This window comes from Spermophilus citellus, assembly GCF_964194105.1.
Source record: "Spermophilus citellus genome assembly, chromosome: 2".
Classification (NCBI taxonomy): Eukaryota; Metazoa; Chordata; class Mammalia; order Rodentia; family Sciuridae; genus Spermophilus; species Spermophilus citellus.
The window spans coordinates 31,474,067-31,493,654 of NC_138183.1; the positions used below are offsets into that span (position 1 = coordinate 31,474,067).

A 19,588-nucleotide genomic window follows, 5' to 3' on the forward strand; every position below is an offset into this window, starting at 1 on the left:
ATCATTCAAATTTAATTATAGAGTAAGCTGTTGGAACTGGCCACTAGTGAAGCATTAAAGATAAGTTATGAAAATACAGGACTGATTGTTTAATTTGGAAATATGACTCTTGAATGCCTACTGTAGTATAAACTCAATGCTCTTATGAAGGAGGAATTCTGCTTTTCAGAGGAGGAAATTAAAGCTCAGAGTAGTAAAATAAATAAATAAATACATACATACCTTGATCATGGTCATGTTTTTAGAAAGTACTAGAATTAAACTAATAAGAATTCTTCCCAGGATCCCTTGATGGGCCCTAGAGCTCAGTCATTCTCTAGCTGCATGATTTAGGGGACTCTCTCGAAGTCCACCACTCCTCAGCTTCCACACCTGTAAAATGTAAGGTGTTGACCAGGGGTCATGTGTTCTAAAGCCAGCCTGTGTAGCTTTAACATTCTATGAGCCTAAGGAGGGTGTGGACATGATTAGAAGGATTGGTTGCGTATGAACCAACCACAGTTATTGAATAAACATCTCCCTACCAGGCCAAGGTAGGAAGGGGAGGGAAAAAGTTAAAAAAAAAAAAAGACTGATGAAAAGGCTATAAAAACTGTGTGTATCCAAAGATCTGTCTGACTAGGCAGCTGCGACTTCAACCACAGCTTCTGTTATCTAAGAGGACTCTTTATCAAACCGTAAGTAAAAGAACTTCCTTTGAATACCTGGATAGTAAGAGTGAATAAGGGGTTAATGATAGCCCTGAGCCCTGGGGGGAAGGACTGCTTGCCTTTGTTTATAGGAAAAGCCTGGTGGTGGCTTGGTGGGCGATGCTGAGATCACAGTGTGCTCTCACAGCACACAGACTCATTGCACCTTTCCTCAAGTGGCCAATTTGTCCAGATTGATTGCCAGTGACCTCGTTACCTGTATGGGGCACTTGTGAGTCTGTGGTCTGGGAAAAATACTTGAACACTTCTATTTTAATGGAGTGTAGTCAGTATTGAGGTTCCAGTTCATTTCCACTTTCTTTTCATTACAACTACTTATTTCAGTGAGTTTTATTTACATATGTATTGCCTTATGTCATTTTCTACATTCTCTTCCCACATGTACTGATTCTAGCACTGAAGTTTCTTTGTGACCAAAATGAGCCCTTGGAGAGTTTTGCTCTTTGCTTTCACCCACGGCATAAAGGAAGAAACGACAGGGTTGGAAACTTCACTGATCATAGTCATTCTGTGGTTGTGGATGTTCAAGCCCTCCACTCACTTAATGCTTTCTGTCACATTTCTTTTCAACACCAGCCAATGTGAAGATCCTGATTTCTTTTAGTACATTTGCTCTACTCTCTGAAAAATAGGCATGTTATGAGAATATGTTATCTTTTCCCACAAACTTCTCTAAACAGTTACCCTAGGGCTCTAGTTGCCAGTTGAGACGCAGCAGTGGCTTCAGTTCTGTAGCTGTGGTATTTATCACTTTAGCCAATGCAAATCTGGGGAACACCCAGGTTAGGATTAGAGGTTCTAGGACAGGGAATGGTGTAGTTGCTAGAAATCTGAGAGTTCCTTTGGTTTAGACGCCAATTTAGTAGAAAGAGCAACACTTGAGTCTCTTTCTGGGCTGTTCCGTGTGTTCAAAGGCACCAGGGATCAGGTGCCATCTCACTGCACTTGTCTCTCAGGCACTGGGAAGGGTAACAAAGTTGAGGGAATCTTCATGCATCCATACATGAGAGTGCTGCTCTCATGCCTAGCAATCATAAGCTTGCAATGAATGACAGTCCCCTGCTCCATGTTCATCTTAGAAACCCGTCTGCTTGTACAGAAGCAAATAGACTCACTGCTGTTTTATAATTCCCTGGGAGTTAAATATCCATGTTTTACAGGTCACAATTTCACAGAACCTCTTTAGGAAGACAGAAAGAACCACACTGTAGGATGCCATTGACTATTTGAATGAAAAAGGACTAGAAACCAGATTCTAAATCATAAGCCAGTAGGCTGAGACTTGCAATCCAAGAACATCAAAATTTAGAAGGGGCATCAGACAGACATAGTGGGCCTGGGCCTCAGTTTCCAGTCCTCATCTCTAAAGTGGTATATTGATGCAAATATTTCTCTAAGGTCGGTCTTCTGTAGTTACTCTCTGTTCTTATATGTTAATATTCACAAGTTTCAGCCAGATTGTGTGTATAAATATTTACATACCTGCTCATTGAGACATCAAACATTACAAAAGAAATATAACGTGAAATATGAGGCTATCCCCATCCTATCCCATCCCCCAGAGGTAATACCAGAAAGTTACTCTTTGCATATGTAGACCTACAAATAGTATGTGAATATACTTCTTTTAATTAAGAAAATAGGGTGATAATATACATTGCATATTTCTCTGAAAAATGCTTTTTCCCACTTAATGTGAACTACTTCTCATCACACTTTTAAAAAACAATTGATGTGAGACCTCTGGTCAGAGGCTTAGGGGCACAGAAATAATTGATTCTCATTACCCATTCCAGGCTAGCCTCCTGTCTTCTGGCAGTGAACATTGGCCTGTGACCTGTTTTATGATTAACAGAGAGGCAACGTTTGTGCTGATGTGGTACAGACCTTTAATCCCTCTGTATAAGTTTAACTTCCTGCAAACAGTATGAGTTGGATTTGACTTTTTTTCTGCTATTTGGTTGAGTCAGCAAACCCAGAATGGGGAAAACAACTTGGTAGTATGCCGCAGTCTTGGCTGGGCACAGAATCACGAGCCAGTCAAGCAGGAACAAAACTTTATTTTGAAAAAGCCGCCGCAGGCAAGCCAAACCCGGTCCTCCCACGCGGGCGTCTGCCGGAACCGCGCGCCTCCCGGAGCCAGGGTCCCGGACCTTCCCCGGAATTTCCTCCTACTATCTTTCCCCAACCAATGGGAACTCTCCAGCAGTCCGGTAACTTGAGTCCTGTAGCAAGCCAAGGTGAACAGCAGGAGCCCAATTTGCATATGAATGTAAATCTTAGCATAATAATACCTCAGTGGCTAGTTGGCGTCACTTTACAACCAAAGGTGCCATTTATATTTTGTTTGTGGCTCCTAGCATCTGCCCCCTTCTGTTTAATTAAGCAACAAGCAATGTGGCTATGGACCGTGCCTGGTAGGTTGTCCAATTTAACATATGGTTCTTACCCGTCATGGGAGAACTGACCTTTAGGCGTCAGCTTCCTGTCTTAGGTTGAATCCATTGTAATCAGATCAACCCGTCACTGACTACCGGTCCAGCATTCAGCCATGCTTGTGGATAGGCCTATGCACCAGTGGGGGGGGTGAGGTTCTTGCCTCACCTCTGTTGGCCCCCAAATTTTGCCTTGGTGCCAGTGGGGGGGGTGAGGTTCTTTGCCTCACCTCTGTTGGCCCCCAAATTTTAGACCATCACTAGTAGAAGGGAGGAGGATACAGAAATGCCACGACATTAAGCCAATTGATGGCTCCTTGGAAAAATTGCGTCACTGGTGACACCATCAGCAAAGATATGCCAGTATTACCACAATAAACATGGGGTGAGCTGGCAAGGAAATTGCATCACTGGTGACACCATCAGCAAAGATATGCCAGCAGTACCACAATTCGGTGCACCAGATGATATTTCACAATGTATGCAACTGATATATAGTCCAGGCAAGTTCTGGAAGCAGTTCAAATTGGAGGAGTCTATCAATGTGTCCATTTCCTCCCAAAGTAAATCAAGTCCTTGATAGCATTACTTGTTGAGTTATATTCATTGATGCATCAGTTTATACAGTTTACTGTGATTGCTATCATAGAAGCTGTAGTTTGGTTTTATCTTAGTCTTCACCGGCACTGGGATGGAGATGGGAATTCTGGCAATGATGCTAAAGAGACATTATCCTGAACAGAATTATTAAATATAATAAAAAGGAAAGGTGAAAGTAAACAAACAGATCTGTTAAACTCCTTTAAAAACAATCCTTAACAGCTGTTTACCAAATTTAAATTAGCAAACAAACAGATCTGTTAACCATCTTTAAAAACAATCATTAACAGCTGTTCACCTAATTTAAATTAAACCATATAAATCACGTGAATAAAGAAAAAATTTGGATCCATTTTTTCATGAGCGCTCCTCATATAAGAAATATGGACATACATACATACAGACATACAACACAAAACAGAAGTGTGCACACAACATACAACACATAAGACAATAGTAAATAAAGGCCTTGTAACTATACCTAGGTGAAATCTCCATTGCAATGTTTAAAAACTCCACAGTCAAAAAATAAAACACAGTCAAAAAATAAAACTGATCAGAAAAACATTAACCTAGGTTTGTATGAGCTCAAAAAATAAATAAATAAATAAAATAAAATAAAATAGAACTTTATGGTGTGGGAAAAATGCAATAATAAAATAGATATTGAAAAAAAAAAAAACACCTTGGTTAATCACTGCCGCAGATGTAAGAATAGCCAAGCTGGAGCTCTGGATGTCAGCTGTTATGAATTTGAGTCAAATCATCTTCTTTTTCTGTAGAAATTGTTTTAGTTAATCTCTCTGGAATCCAAATCGGTTGTTGTTCATCCTGTGGGAAAACACAGACAGCACCCCGATTCCATACTATGACTGGATCGGGGCCTTTCCATTGTCCTGTTAGAATATCTTTCCAAAGTACCTTAGGCTTATGTACATTTTTGGGGTACAAGTGTCTTTCCGCAGCACTAAGTCCCGATGAATCTAAATTTAAAAAGTTTAGAGTAAAAAGGGTTATTTTAAGTTTATCTTTGGGGGATATATACCCCTTTCCAATTCCCTCCTTTTGTTTTAATAAGTACATTTTAATAGTTTGATGAGCTCTTTCAACTATGCCTTGTCCTTGTGGATTGTATGGAATTCCTGTTATGTGAGTAATACCAAATGATGAGCAAAATTGTTTAAAAGAGGTGGAAGTATAACCAGGACCGTTGTCCGTTTTTAACTGTTTTGGAACACCCACAGTGGCAAAATTTTGTAAGCAATGAGCTATAACATCTTTAGTTTTTTCTCCGGCATGAAGGGAGCCCATCAAAAATCCGGAAGAGGTATCAACTGTAACATGTAAATATTTTAATTTTCCAAATTCTGGCAAGTGTGTGACGTCCATCTGCCAAATATGGTTAGGTATCAGTCCTCTAGGATTGACTCCAAGATTAACTTGTGGTAAAAATGTCACACAATTTTGACATTGTTTTATTATATGTCTGGCTTGTTCTTTAGTTATTTTAAAACGTTTTTGTAAAGTATTAGCATTGACATGGAACCTTTTATGAAAATTTATAGCTTCTTCTATTGTGGAGAAAATATGTATGTCATGTGTAGATTTATCTGCTAGTTCATTGCCCATACTAAGGGCTCCAGGCAATCCTGTATGTGCCCTGATATGACCTATAAAGAATGGATCTTTTCGGTCCCAGATTAGACTTTGTATAGCAGAAAACAAAGAGAAAACAGTAGAAGAAGGTGAAATCCTACCAGCATCTTCAAGGGATATTATAGCATTAACTACATACTGACTATCAGAAAATAAATTAAATACAGAATCTTTAAACATCATAAAAGCTTGTAATACTGCATTAAGCTCTACCTTTTGAGCTGATTGTTTGGGAACTAAAAATGTAAAAGTTTGATCAGGAGTAACTACTGCTGCTGTACCATTGTTTGACCCATCAGTGAATATATTTGGAGCATTTATGATAGGGGTTTTTCTTGTCATTTTTGGAAAAACTACAGGATGCTTAGACCAAAAAGACAACAAAGGATTAGATGGTAAGTGATTATCAAATGAAACACTAGTTTTACACATGATTATTGCCCAAGTATTTAACTCATTAGCTAACTCATCAATTTGATCCATAGTATATGGAGTGATAATTTTATTGGGAGAAATCCCAAATACTCCCTTAGCTGCTTTTATTCCTTTGAGTATTAATTGTCCTACAGCCTCAGGATATCTAGTAAGAATAGTGTTAGGAGAATAAGATAAATGTATCCACAATAATGGACCTTCCTGCCAAAATACTCCTGTAGGAATATTTTTTGTTGGTAGTACAATAAATAATAAAGGCAAACTTATATCAATTCTATCCAAATGCATATTTTCCATATACGTTTCAATGATTTTTAATGTTTTTCTTGCTTCAGGCGTTAACATGCGGGGTGAATTTGGATCTGATGGACCTTTTAGAATATCAAATAAAGGTCCTAACTCTCCTGTTGGTATGCCTAGATAAGGCCTTATCCAATTTATGTCTCCCAATAACTTTTGAAAGTCATTAAGTGATTTGAGTTGATCTACTCGTATTTGAATTTTTGGTGGACGGACCATGGTTGAGGATAATAGAACTCCTAAATAATTAATTGGAAGATTTAATTGTACTTTATCTATTGCTATCTCTAGATTATAATTTTTCAATAAGTTTGTAAGTGTGGCATAACATTCTAGTAATGTGTTTTTATCTTTATGTGCCAATAACACATCATCCATATAGTGAAATATTTGTAGTTCAGGATTTTGGTTTCTAAGTGGCTGGATTGCTTTATTAACATAAATTTGACACATAGTTGGGCTGTTAGCCATCCCTTGAGGGAGTACTTTCCATTCATATCTCTGATCAGGACCTTCATGATTCAGTGCAGGGATAGTAAATGCAAAATGTGGACTATCCTCGGGATGAATTGGAATTGAAAAGAAACAATCTTTAATATCTATAGCTAAAACATGCCAGGTTTTTGGTAAAGCAGACAATTGAGGAATCCCTGATTGAGCAGGTCCCATAATAACCATCTCATTATTAATGGCTCTTAAATCTTGTAATAATCTCCATTTACCAGATTTCTTTTTAATGACAAAAATGGGAGTATTATGGGGAGATACGGAAGGTTGTATATGTCCTTCCGCTAATTGTTGTCTGACCAAGTCATGGGCTACTTGTATCTTTTCTTTAGTCAGGGGCCACTGAGGAACCCACACTGGTCTTTCTGATTTCCAAGTAATTTTGATTGTCTCAGTGGCCCTTTCTGAAAACCCAATTCGTGTCTATTTATTTCTTGATCTATTTGAATAGGTGCTGTTATACCTTGTTCTTGTTCTCTTAATCTTTTTTCTTTCCTAAAGCCTTGTTTAGCCCTAGTAGTGGGCGCATTAGGATTGATGTTATTTGTTAATGTCAATCCTAATTGATCTAGGACATCTCGTCCCCATAAATTTACGGGAAGATGATCCAATACATAGGGCTGTATAGTTCCTTCACATCCTTCAGGATCCCTCCAATCTAATACCATAGCACTTCTATGGGGATTAGTCGCCACTCCTAGGCCTCGAAGCGTTTGAGTGGCTTGTTGTAATGGCCAATGTTTTGGCCATTCTTGACGAGAGATGACACTAAGGTCAGCTCCTGTGTCCAGCAGCCCATTAAAGTTATGTCCTTGTATATTTAATTTTAGCATTGGGCGAGAATCTAAATTCAAAGACAGCATAGCCCAATCTACACCTGTGGAGCCTAATCCCTTGGAACCTCTTTCTACATTACGACTGGAAAATTTATCATGCAGGCTGGGTATTATTAATAACTGTGCTATTCTATCTCCTGGTGAAATTACTGATATACCTCTTGGAGAACTAGCTATAATTTTTATTTCACCCTCATAATCGGGATCAATTACCCCAGGACTTATCGTAAGTCCTTTTAGTGTAGAAGAACTGCGTCCCAATAATAAGCCTACTGTTCCCTGGGGAAGAGGTCCTTTTACTCCTGTGGGAATGATTTGAACTCCCATCTCTGGAGTTAGTACTGCTCTGGCAGAGGAGCAGATGTCCAGCCCTGCGCTCCCTCTAGTTTGTCTGATGAGGGATTTAATGGATAATGCGTCCTGGGCACTACCTTGATGGTGCTGTTGGGTTCCTCCATTGCCCCATATATTTGTGGTTTTGGGCCCCGGGGCATTGGGCCCTCTAGTCCGTTTTTTGGCAACGGAGCCTGATACCTTTCTCCATGATATCGTGGGTAAACACTTGGTCTTTGTCCGTTTTTTGATAACGGAATACCCTCTATGGTGGTTTGAGAACGGCATTCATTAGCCCAATGTTTCCCTCTATGGCATCGTGGGCAAATACCCGGTATTCTATTCCTTTGATACCCTGCTTTGTTAAACCCTCCTCTTATGGGGCAACTCCTTTTAAAATGTCCTGTTTGATTACAATTATAGCATGTTTTTGGCCTGGCATCTAAAGCCTGTTGTACTGCTGCTAAGACTTGCCCTTGTTCATTAATGTCTCTACATAATTTAATATATGTGTTTAAATCTTCATGTCTCCATGGTCTAATGACCTCTCTGCAGCAACGATTTGCTTGGTCATAAGCCAGTTGTTTTATAAATGGCATTACCTGTTCTGTATTACCAAATATCCTAGAGGCTGACTGAATAAGTCTATCTACAAATTCAGCGTAAGGTTCATTAGTTCCTTGTATTACCTTAGATAATTGACCTTGTAAGTCTCCATGCCCCTGTAAAGTTTTCCATGCCCTAACTGCATCTACAGCAATCTGTGCGTATACGCCAGGGTCATATTCAATTTGCTGTCTTTGACCCTCATAAGGTCCCTTCCCCAAAAGCATTTCTATATTTCTTTGAGGATAACCAGCTTCTGCATTTCGCCTAGCTGTCTCCATGCAAAATTCCTCATTGGCAACTTTCCATAATAAATATTGTCCTCCGTTTAGCACAGATCGACACATGTTAGCCCAATCTGCTGGTGTCATGTCCAAGTTGGTAACAGATTCGACCATGCTTATTGTGAAGGGAGCTTGCGGCCCATAGGTCGTTACAGCCTCCTTTAATTGCTTTATTGTTTTGAAATCTAAAGCACGGTGAATTCGTTGCCCTCCTGCCTGCTCAAGTACAGGGCATGCTAATCTTTGGGGTCCTGCCTCAGAATTCCGTCCATCAACTACGGGAGTTGAGGGCCGCTCAGCGGTAGATGGAGCTGTTGGTTGAGTTACGCCCTCTGGTGATAGAACGGAGTTAGTAGCAACCTCCTGTTGTAATTCTCCACCTGATGGCTGCTTTTCCTCTAAGCTTGGTTTCTTTAAATTTTCCTCTGTCTGACTAGCTTGAGAGACCTTCTCTTTTGCTTGACCTAGCGTTTTTTCTACCATAGTCTGGACCTCTAACAATTTACTTAGCAGTTTTTCGGTTTGTTTTTTACTGGATTCTAATCTACTATAAAGGTAACGTAACCCAATAAGATAGGATAAAACAAAGCCGAAACAGAATGAAACAAAAACGGAACAGACAATGGTTGTATCAATTTTCTCTTTCTCAGGGCCGAATAACTTCAAACCTTGAGCCAACCATTTTTCCCAGTTCGCCTGAGAAAATTCTAGGGCTAGGGAGCTTGAAATAAAAACAAAATAAATCAAAACAAGAACACATTGTTTTTCTAAATGTTCACCCATTCTGTCGCCTTCCCTCAGGGGCGAGCAGTTTTACTCACCTCTAAGTTTCAGGCGTTCCCCGTGCGGGCCGCCAAATGCCGCAGTCTTGGCTGGGCACAGAATCACGAGCCAGTCAAGCAGGAACAAAACTTTATTTTGAAAAAGCCGCCGCAGGCAAGCCAAACCCGGTCCTCCCACGCGGGCGTCTGCCGGAACCGCGCGCCTCCCGGAGCCAGGGTCCCGGACCTTCCCCGGAATTTCCTCCTACTATCTTTCCCCAACCAATGGGAACTCTCCAGCAGTCCGGTAACTTGAGTCCTGTAGCAAGCCAAGGTGAACAGCAGGAGCCCAATTTGCATATGAATGTAAATCTTAGCATAATAATACCTCAGTGGCTAGTTGGCGTCACTTTACAACCAAAGGTGCCATTTATATTTTGTTTGTGGCTCCTAGCAGTAGTAAATAGAAACATGGAGGGCCTTTAGATGATGATTTTTTTTTTTAAAGTTCAAAACAGATAAATAGTGGCACCTTTCACTTTCATAATGATTTATAAAGCACTTTCATGTTTATTATGCAATTTGACAAATACATTTTGAGCAACTATGGTGAGCAGGGTACTCATAGGTTGCATTGATTCACTTGGCAATAAGATGCCAAAAGCAGATATTATCACCATTTAATTCATAGTAAACTAAGAGAAGTTACTGACTTGCCCAAGTCCCAGCTAGGAATGGTAGAGCAGAACTGGTCCTTGAGCACAGGTATGTCTGACTTATAAACCCCAAATTGCAAGGTGAATGTGTCAGACCCTTATGAATTTGAATTGCTATGTCTGTGGTGTGATGATTCACAGCCTAAGGTGTTCTGGACATTAGGAACCATCCCAAGGCCAATTCCTTTCCCATCCTCACTCTTTCCCTTGAATAGATGGGAGTGCCATCTCTTTTTCCAACTTTGTGCCTTATTGGATATTGGTCCTTGGGATTAAAACTCTCTTATTATTTCCTATTTCTCATTATTTCCTAGTCTATTAAGTGAAAGAAGGAAAAGCCCAACAGCTTTCTGGGATTATTGTGAGGAATAAATTATATGTCAACCAATTAGCAGAATGATTGGCAATAAATGGTAATTTTTAATTGTTATTGTGCTATTTTTTTCCTTTCACTTCATTAAGGAAACATTTTTTTTTTCTTTTTGGCAACTCTCAACTCCTTTGTGCAAATAATTCAACCGAGAAGGAAAAATTGCACCTTGGTCTGAAGGTTACCATGGCACCAGAAATCCACAGAACAGACAGCTATTCCATTGCTGAAGTTCCCTCTATTTGTCAGGGTTTAGTGGGTTCCTGATGAGCTAGTTCAGCCTCAGAATCAGTGACCTCTAGGTCTCCTGGAAAGCACCCTATTTAGGATCGCCATGTACACTTGGCATCCTACTTTCATTCATTATAACTATTTGCAACTACTTACGCAAAGGGGGAAAAAACAGAACTTATTTGTTTATCCATCTGTGGAAATGGACCAGAATGGTCAGAGGAGTCTGCAAAGCTTATCTGTGCAGACCATCTTGGTCACAAACCTATCTGAGCACCCACGTTTTGTGCACAACTCTCTTGTACTCTTTTTCCAGGCCTGTCACCATGGCCCACCGATTTCCTGCCCTCACTGCAGAACAGAAGAAGGAGCTCTCTGATATTGCCAAGCGCATCGTTGCCAATGGAAAGGGCATCCTGGCTGCAGATGAATCTGTAGGTGAGTGTGAGAAATGGTCACATCATACAACAGCATAATCTTGTTTCCACTCTTAGCAACTTTATAATCATTTTCCTTTCTCTGTGAGAAAGTAAAGGTTTAAGGTTTACATAAATGTGAGAGGGAGCAGAAGATTCATTGTGCATAAATCTTTTGAGACCTGTAGCTCCAGCAAGTAGATTCTGGAAAACCAAGGTGAGAGACTCAAGCCCTCCATCTCAAGGCCCTTGCTGGGAGTCATTTAAATCTAGCCTGTAGCAAGGCCAGGAACTCAGTAACCAGAGGGAGATCAGATATGCAGGTGTCTGCTGCGAGTAAGAAGGTAGTTTAAAGTCAGCTCGGTTAGGAGTCTGCAAGGTAGAATGTGCATTTGTACCGGGGCAGGGCTCGTGGATAAGGGAACCCCAGGATGGCACTGGGGAGAGTTGTGGCAGCCTTGAACAGCTTAACCCAAAATGACAGAAGCTAAAATTAAGAGTCTTCCCCATTTCTTCTTCCACTGCAAATACATTCAGTGAGCTTGAAGACTGGATCAGGGGAGGGGTAGGGAGGTCAAAAGGCCTTCCATGTCCACCTGAACCCAATGATGGATTCCAACCTGACCCCTACATGCCCAGCCCATACAGCTGCCAACTAGCAACTTTTCCCTGGGAGACAAAAATCCAGGCAGAAACTTTGAAGATCAGAATTTAAAAAAAGAGTCTTGCTTTCCATCCTGGTAAGGATCACTGAGTATGGAGAGGGGCCACAGGAAAGCCCTGGCTTGCTCCTTATGCTGCCTTCTGCCCAATCCCCTCAGGCACCATGGGAAACCGCCTGCAGAGGATCAAGGTGGAAAACACGGAGGAGAACCGCAGACAGTTCCGTGAAATCCTCTTCACGGTCGACAATTCCATCAACCAAAGCATCGGGGGAGTGATCCTTTTTCATGAGACCCTCTACCAGAAGGACAGCCAGGGAAAGCTGTTCAGAAACATCCTCAAGGAGAAGGGCATCGTCGTGGGCATCAAGGTGAATATCTCCATTCACACCTCACTCCTGTCACGTGACAAGCTCCCCGCGTGCTGGGCGGGGCAGGGCCAACACCTCGCATTCTCAGCGCCTCGTTTCTCACCTTTCCATCATGATTTTCTTCCCATGGAGAATCAGATCCTCTCCTAGACTTTTCTGCCAGTGCCCTTGTCTTTCAATTGCTTTTTCTACAAGGTGCTTAATCTGTCTGCATCTCTATTTCCTCATTTCTCAAAATGGGAGTATTCGTACCTACCACATAAAGTTCTTGTAAGGATGAAATGAGTTTTAAAAACAGTTCCTATCACATAACTGTTTGATTAATGGCACCTATTTTTATTAAAGTGCCTACTGTTCTATCTTCTAAGTAGGTTTTCTATTACTGCATGAATTTCTCCTGTGAAAATTAGCATTCATTCATTGGGTGCTTATAATTCCAAGCACTCATTTAACCCTCTGGGCACCCCCTGGAAATAGACTCATTTATTATCCTTATTTTAGAGATGAGGTGAGAAAACTGAACCACATGGGTAACATCATTTGCCCATATCCAGGCTATCCATAAAGAGTTTGTGGATTTAGCATCTGCTATTTTGATGCTTAGAGAAGAAACTGCTTCCTTTATCTCTACCTCCTGGCCAAATGCAGGGCCTGGGAGGTGCAAGTGTTCAATAAATGTCAGGATTGACATTCTCAGTCTGTTCCTTCTAGGTAACTTCCCTTCTTCAGTAGACTGAACTGGGTCTGTCCCCCAAACCCATTCCTGCTGTACACCTTCCCTCTTTACTCCTTAGCTTGTGAACGATGAGAACAGCACCAAAAGCCTTGCTTTATCGTTTGCTGACATTCAACACCTGCTAATTACTTGTTAATTATTTGTATCCACAGTTAGACCAAGGAGGTGCTCCCCTTGCAGGAACAAACAAAGAAACCTCCATTCAAGGTAAGGACCTTACTTACCGATTTGAGTCATCTTCATAGAGACGAGAAATGAAGATGATTAAAGAAAGAAGCAAGGAAAAATGAAATATGAATATTATTCTAATTTTAGAGCCATTCACACCTGGCTTTTTAAAAAATATTTATTTTTTAGTTTTAGGTGGACACAATATCTTTATTTTATTTATATGTGGTGTTGAGGATCGAACCCAGAGACCCACGCATGCCAGGCAAGCACGCTACCACTTGAGCCACATCCCCAGCCCAACACACCTGGCTTTTAATATCAGTTCCTCCATTTAATATTTGGGTGACCTTGGGCCAGTCATCAAAATGCTCTGAGCTTCAGATCTCTTACCTTAAAAATGGGATAACAACATCTACTTTGCAGAGTAGTCATGGGGATTATATCAGACAGTGTACACCAAGTGATCACCACAATGTATTGCATACTCTACCTGGAACTATTATTTTTTTAAAAAAAAATTCAGCAGTAATAGAGAGGAAAGTCCCCAAGTTTTGAGATCAGACACACCTGGGTTTGAATCCTTGTTCCATCATAGGCTACACAGATAATTTTGCAAGGTACTTTACTGCCAAGTAGATAATTCTTAACCTCAGCCTTGGATTAGTTAAGCAGAATTTGAATCCCAGCTGTTACTTTTCAGCTGTTCAAACTGTATGTTAAAGTGACTTAACCACTTGGAGCCTCAGTTTCCACATTTGTAAAATGAATATAATATGAACTATTAGTTACCTCTATTCTACTTGTGGAGTGTCCAGGATCTACATTAAAAAAAAAATGTTCATTTGTTCTATGTCTTGTGGCCCAGTATTGTGATTAAAGCTTATTTGCCTGGGTGTTGCCAGTCCTCAAGCTCTGTGGCTTGAAAGCTAAGCCAAGAGAGAACTTGACTTTGTCAGTGGTCCCACAGATCAGATACAGAGGTTCAAAAAAGCTGTTCTCTCTTTTGTGACTTGCAGGGCTCGATGGCCTCTCAGAGCGCTGTGCTCAGTACAAGAAAGATGGTGCTGACTTTGGGAAGTGGCGTGCTGTGCTAAGGATTGCTGACCAGTGCCCCTCCAGTCTTGCTATTCAAGAAAATGCCAATGCCCTGGCCCGCTACGCTAGCATCTGTCAGCAGGTGCTCTGCCTTCCCTGGGCTAAGAAACAGTAGGATAGACCTTTCATAGATTCTCTCTTTTCAATTTTACTATAACCACAAGGACTTCCTCCTCTTCCCTTACTATATGCTAGTGGTATTTTTTGCTACTTTTGTTATAGCCAAGTGCATAGGGAAAGATTTAGTCCCATCAGCTGGTAGAAGTCCCATTAAGCAAGGAGCTCAAAGGCCAGTGCCATCAACTTCTGCCCTCTGCCAAAGCTCCATAAACCAATTCTAAAAACAGTAATATTCTTGAGGCCAGGGTACTTGCTTATTTTTGGTTCATAATGCCAAGATCTGACCCACTTAGATATGTAGCAAGGGGGTCATAGTTCAAATCTAGTCCCAATCTAAATAATTTTATGGAGGATGGTGGCTTGATGCTGAAGTTTTTAGCCAACACATGCTGAAGTATTTCCAGGGCAAAGTTAAGTTTGATTTGCTTCTGTGAGTACTGTGTTGGGGTTACTAAAGTTGCAGGCACCTGAAAATTCCCAGTTAGAAAACTCTGTACACTCTGCTTGAATGCCTCAATTAACTTATACCAGAGGCATCTTTCTTAGTAATTTAAACTTGACTGCCCTAAAAGGATGGCAAGTAGGTTCTGAGGTAGCTAGAATAATCTCTGGAATAGGATACAGAAATTAAGGGTTTGTATTTATTTTTTAACCCTATTCCTGAAAAAGTTTTCTATAATTTCACAGCTCTTTTTTACCTAAGCCACAAATTCTCATTAGATACTCCATAAGTTTCTTTTCACCCACTTTAATTCACATATATGGTGGATTTTGTTTATACCAATTGAATCTGTTGAATCTACTCCTAAGGAAGGGATAAATCACAGTGTACACAGCTTCACTTTTGACCACCCACAACTCCATTTTCCTTTTTAGAATGGACTGGTACCCATTGTTGAGCCAGAGGTAATTCCTGATGGAGACCATGACCTGGAACACTGCCAGTATGTGACAGAGAAGGTAGGTCTTAAATATATAGATCCCAATTCCAGTGAAAAATCTTGTTTTTAAGTAACTGCTGTTATTTACATATAACAGCTGTTATATTTGAAATAGCCTTTAGTTCAAAATCATTGTGTAACATGGAGAAGGTGAGGAGGTGCTTATCAGTACTTCCCAAAGATTTGCACACTAAGACTTGGGTTGGTGAATCCTCTTTCCCACTATGGAGCTTGGTTGGACAAGTCATATTATCTCTTTTGGATTTCATTAGTGTTTACACTAATAAATTTTTAAATAAGGCCAGCATGATAAAATGTTTTTAGAAAGCATGTTGTTCACATTCGACTTTCTAAGTTAGTCATAGTAGTTCTGAAAGAAGGTGATTTTTCTCATACACCAAGAAAGTAGAAGACATATTGTCATCTGAACTTGATTTTTCCCCTTCCAAAATTATGTGGACTGAAATGACATTTGAAAACACTTCTGTCTATACTTGGTTTTTAAGGGAATAAAGAGGGGAGGCCAGTTTAGATGTTTTCAACTAGTTTTATCAAAGCACTCTCATTAAAGGATGATATTGACCAAGGGCATAATGGGAAGAAGTGAGTGAAAGGTCCCTAGGACGTAAACTCATGCCATAGTTCACACAGTGGCACCACTGAAGTAGAGATGGTGAGCATGGTTGTGCTCAGTGGCTGCAGTTTGCAGTGCATTGCCAAGATGAGGCCTGGAGGCTGATTCAGAAGCTCTTGCCAGGCAAGACATGGGAATTCCTCCATCCTGCATCCTTGCACTATAGAAGTGCTGAAGTAGGGGACTCTAAAATTGACTTTGGTTCACCTGTGTGGTCTCCTTGTCCTGAAGGTCCTGGCTGCAGTCTACAAGGCCCTGAATGACCATCATGTTTACCTAGAGGGCACCCTGCTAAAGCCCAACATGGTGACTGCTGGACATGCCTGCACCAAGAAGTATACACCAGAGCAAGTGGCTATGGCCACCGTCACGGCTCTCCACCGCACTGTTCCTGCAGCTGTTCCTGGTAAGATCCTCTTTCTTCTCTAATTCAAGGTCTCAGCCCTCAGACTTTGAAAGAATCCCACAAGCATTTGGGTTTGTTGTGGCATCTTCTTCTACCCTTGAAACAGACCTCCAGCCTCACAGGCAGCCAGCACTTCCCCTCCTGCTGTATGATATCAAGCATCCTATGTCAGTCCAATGGCTCACATCCATTTATTTCCTCAATATTTCAGTGCCCCATTTTACTTATTAAATTCTTTTTCTGCCTAGCCAACTAGTTTCAGCAAAGGCAAACTGATTTCCCTGACCCAGTCCCATGCAAGTCAAGCAGAGAAAAGATGGAGATAGTAGGTTATGTACCTTGAGCAGAATATATAAGCTGGATCTGATACAGTAGAGTCATGGCTTCTTTCCTGCAGGCATCTGCTTTTTGTCTGGTGGCATGAGTGAAGAGGATGCTACTCTTAATCTCAATGCCATCAACCTTTGCCCACTGCCAAAGCCCTGGAAACTGAGTTTCTCCTATGGACGGGCCCTGCAGGCCAGTGCATTGGATGCCTGGAATGGCAAGGCTGCAAACAAGAAGGCAACCCAGGAGGCCTTCATGAAGCGGGCCCTGGTAAGATGCTTCTACCTCTTATCTACCTGATTAAGTTGATACTAGAGGCCTAATGTTCTTGCAATGGTGAAGCATCATTTTCTCCAGGCAATGAAGGTTTCTATATACGGTGCCTCATAGGTATTTGAAAATGTGGCATGAGAGCTCAGTAGGAAGATTGGGGCTAGAAAGAGTTATGAATTATTCATGCTGGTAGTAGCACTGATGACAGTAGATTGAAGGTTCTTTGTTTTCAAAGAGGCACTTCAGAGGGAAGAAAATAAGAGAACCAAAGTCTGAATTTGAGTCAACTTTCATTTTGGGAAGATGAACAAGAGAAGCCACCAAGAAAATCAGTGATTATATAATAGGATGAACCAAGGATTCTGGGAACAATCAAAAAGAGTTTAAAGGGGTCAGTAACTACATGCTGCAGAGAGATTCAAAACAAAGACTGAGGAAAGCACCGAGATTGGCATTTAGGACCACATCAGTGACTCTCAACATTTTCAGTAGAGAGAGAAAGGGGAAAGGTACCTCTTCAAGAAGTTTGTCTAGAAAAGACCAGGAAAAGTGATCAGGAGAAATGAGACCAAATAAGACAGAGACAGAGATAGAGATAGAGATAGAGAGAGATAGAGAGAGAGAGAGAGAGAGAGAGAGAAGAGAAGAGAAGAGAAGAGAAGAGAAGAGAAGAGAAGAGAAGAGAAGAGGAGGGGAGGGGAGGGGAGGGGAGGGGAGGGGAAAGGAGAGGAGGGGAGGAGAGGGAGGAAAACAAAAGAAAAGAAAGTTAACTCGAAACCATTACTTTAAAAATACTCTCTAGGAGTCAAGTACTGAAGTGAACAAGTCATACATAACCACTGCTCTCAGGCAGCTTAGAGTTTAGTGACATAGGAGAGAGGTTGGCTTTGTGAAATGTAAAGCAAAAGGAATATGAGGATAGATAAACATTAGGTAATGGGAATAACTGAGAGAAGAAGGACTTACAGAATATGTATTAAATCTGGATGGCATCATTGGTCTCAGCCAAAAAGGAGAGACAAAAAAGAAGAGAGAACAGGTTTGGATTCAGCTTGGTAGAGTTGAGATGGAGCATTTGATCACTCATTGAACTTGCTGAAAATGGGAAAGAAATTAGATTTCATTCCTGACAGTGGGGAAGGTTAGAAGCTGCTGAAGCATTCTGCTAGGAAACTGACCAGACATTACAGCCAGACATAGCCAAACATCAAATAAGGTACACATGCAACTGAAATGAGAGTGAGTTTGTAGTACATTAGCTTAGTTCCTAATTTTTCCTAATGATATTCTAAGGCCTGCAGGGAGATTCAGACAAACTTGAATGGGAAGTAGCAGGATAAAAGAGTAAGTTTAGTAGAGAGAGAGGAGTGCCTCATTTTAGTGATAGACTCATTTCCTTGCTAACCATAAAGGAGGCTGGGCAAGGAATCAAGTTAGTCAGAAGTTTGGTAAGGAGGCCCTAAAGGAAAGGAAGCCCCCACCCACACCGTAAAAAGTTGAAAAACCATCTCTGGGACTGGAAGGAAACATAAAAGCACCTTGATGATGGAAGGCAGGGAATGGATGTGCTGGCATGTGGCTGATGGGATGGGGAGGTGGATCTCACAGGATGGAGGGATTATGAAAAGTATGGATGAGAAGTGTCATCCACACAGAGCAAGAGAAGTTGAGTTTATCACCCAAGATGGTGGTTCTTCGCTTGACTGTGCATCCTAATGGCCTGAGGGCTGGCTGAAATGCAGGCTGCTGGGCCCCATATACTGAATTTCTAACTTAGTAGGTGTAGGGTGAAGTCAGTGTGTCCATTTCTAATAGAATCCTAAATGATGCTGATAGTCCATGAAAGACTCTTGGAGAACCAATGATGTAAGATATCCAAATCTTGGAGAGTCCTGGAGAGAGCATACAATAGCAACAATGACTGACAGAAGAAATGGCACCAAATATTATTATAAAAGTTTTGTTATTCTGAATTTACCTTTAATTGGAATGTACACAGGCAATCAAATGATAATATGATAACAACTATATCAAACTTACATATTCTTGTGGATAAATATAGGTAGAACACAGAAAAAGATGTAAACACTTCTTTTTTGATTATAGTATACTATACTAGTGAGAAGTTTCTCAACTTCAATTTCTAGTACCGTCATTGCAGTATGATTGATACTATGAAGAAACTTTCCCAGGAACTGACACAAACCCCAGCTTACCAAAGAAGTGATCAGAAAACTGGGTCAAAAAGGAAGATAATAGGAAAAAAAGGAGGGGGGTTATATCAGCTTCAATATTTAGCAGTAGCATTGCAAGGAGAAAAAAAAATCCAGCTGAAGGTGTAGCTCGTGTCCAGTGAGTGGTCACTCCCAGTGTTGCATTTTCTCTAACTCAGTGTCCTCTCCTATGCTTGTGTTTTAGGCTAACTCCCAGGCAGCTAAAGGACAGTATGTTCACACAGGCTCCTCTGGTGCTGCTTCTACCCAGTCACTCTTCACTGCCTGTTATACCTACTAGGCCCTGATGCCCACCAGCCTGGCTCCAGCTCTTCTAGGTGTCTGGGTAGGAGAGTCGACAGGGAACAATCTTTCAATCAGTCCTGGAAATTAGAAAAAATTAGATTGGAAACTTCTGGAAAAACAATATGTGCTAAATTTCA

At 40.9% G+C, this 19,588-nt stretch overlaps 1 protein-coding gene across 1 annotated transcript; it reads left to right on the plus strand.

The window, feature by feature from the left end:
* Positions 1–10,842: 10,842 nt before the first annotated feature.
* Positions 10,843–19,524, plus strand: ALDOB (aldolase, fructose-bisphosphate B). Its single transcript, XM_081267721.1, has 8 exons — positions 10,843–11,218; positions 12,018–12,229; positions 13,118–13,172; positions 14,153–14,313; positions 15,228–15,311; positions 16,158–16,332; positions 16,730–16,929; positions 19,351–19,524. The coding sequence occupies exons 1-8, from the start codon at positions 10,993–10,995 to the stop codon at positions 19,444–19,446; spliced, it is 1,209 nt and encodes a 402-aa protein (XP_081123847.1). The 5' UTR covers positions 10,843–10,992; the 3' UTR covers positions 19,447–19,524.
* Positions 19,525–19,588: the final 64 nt, after the last annotated feature.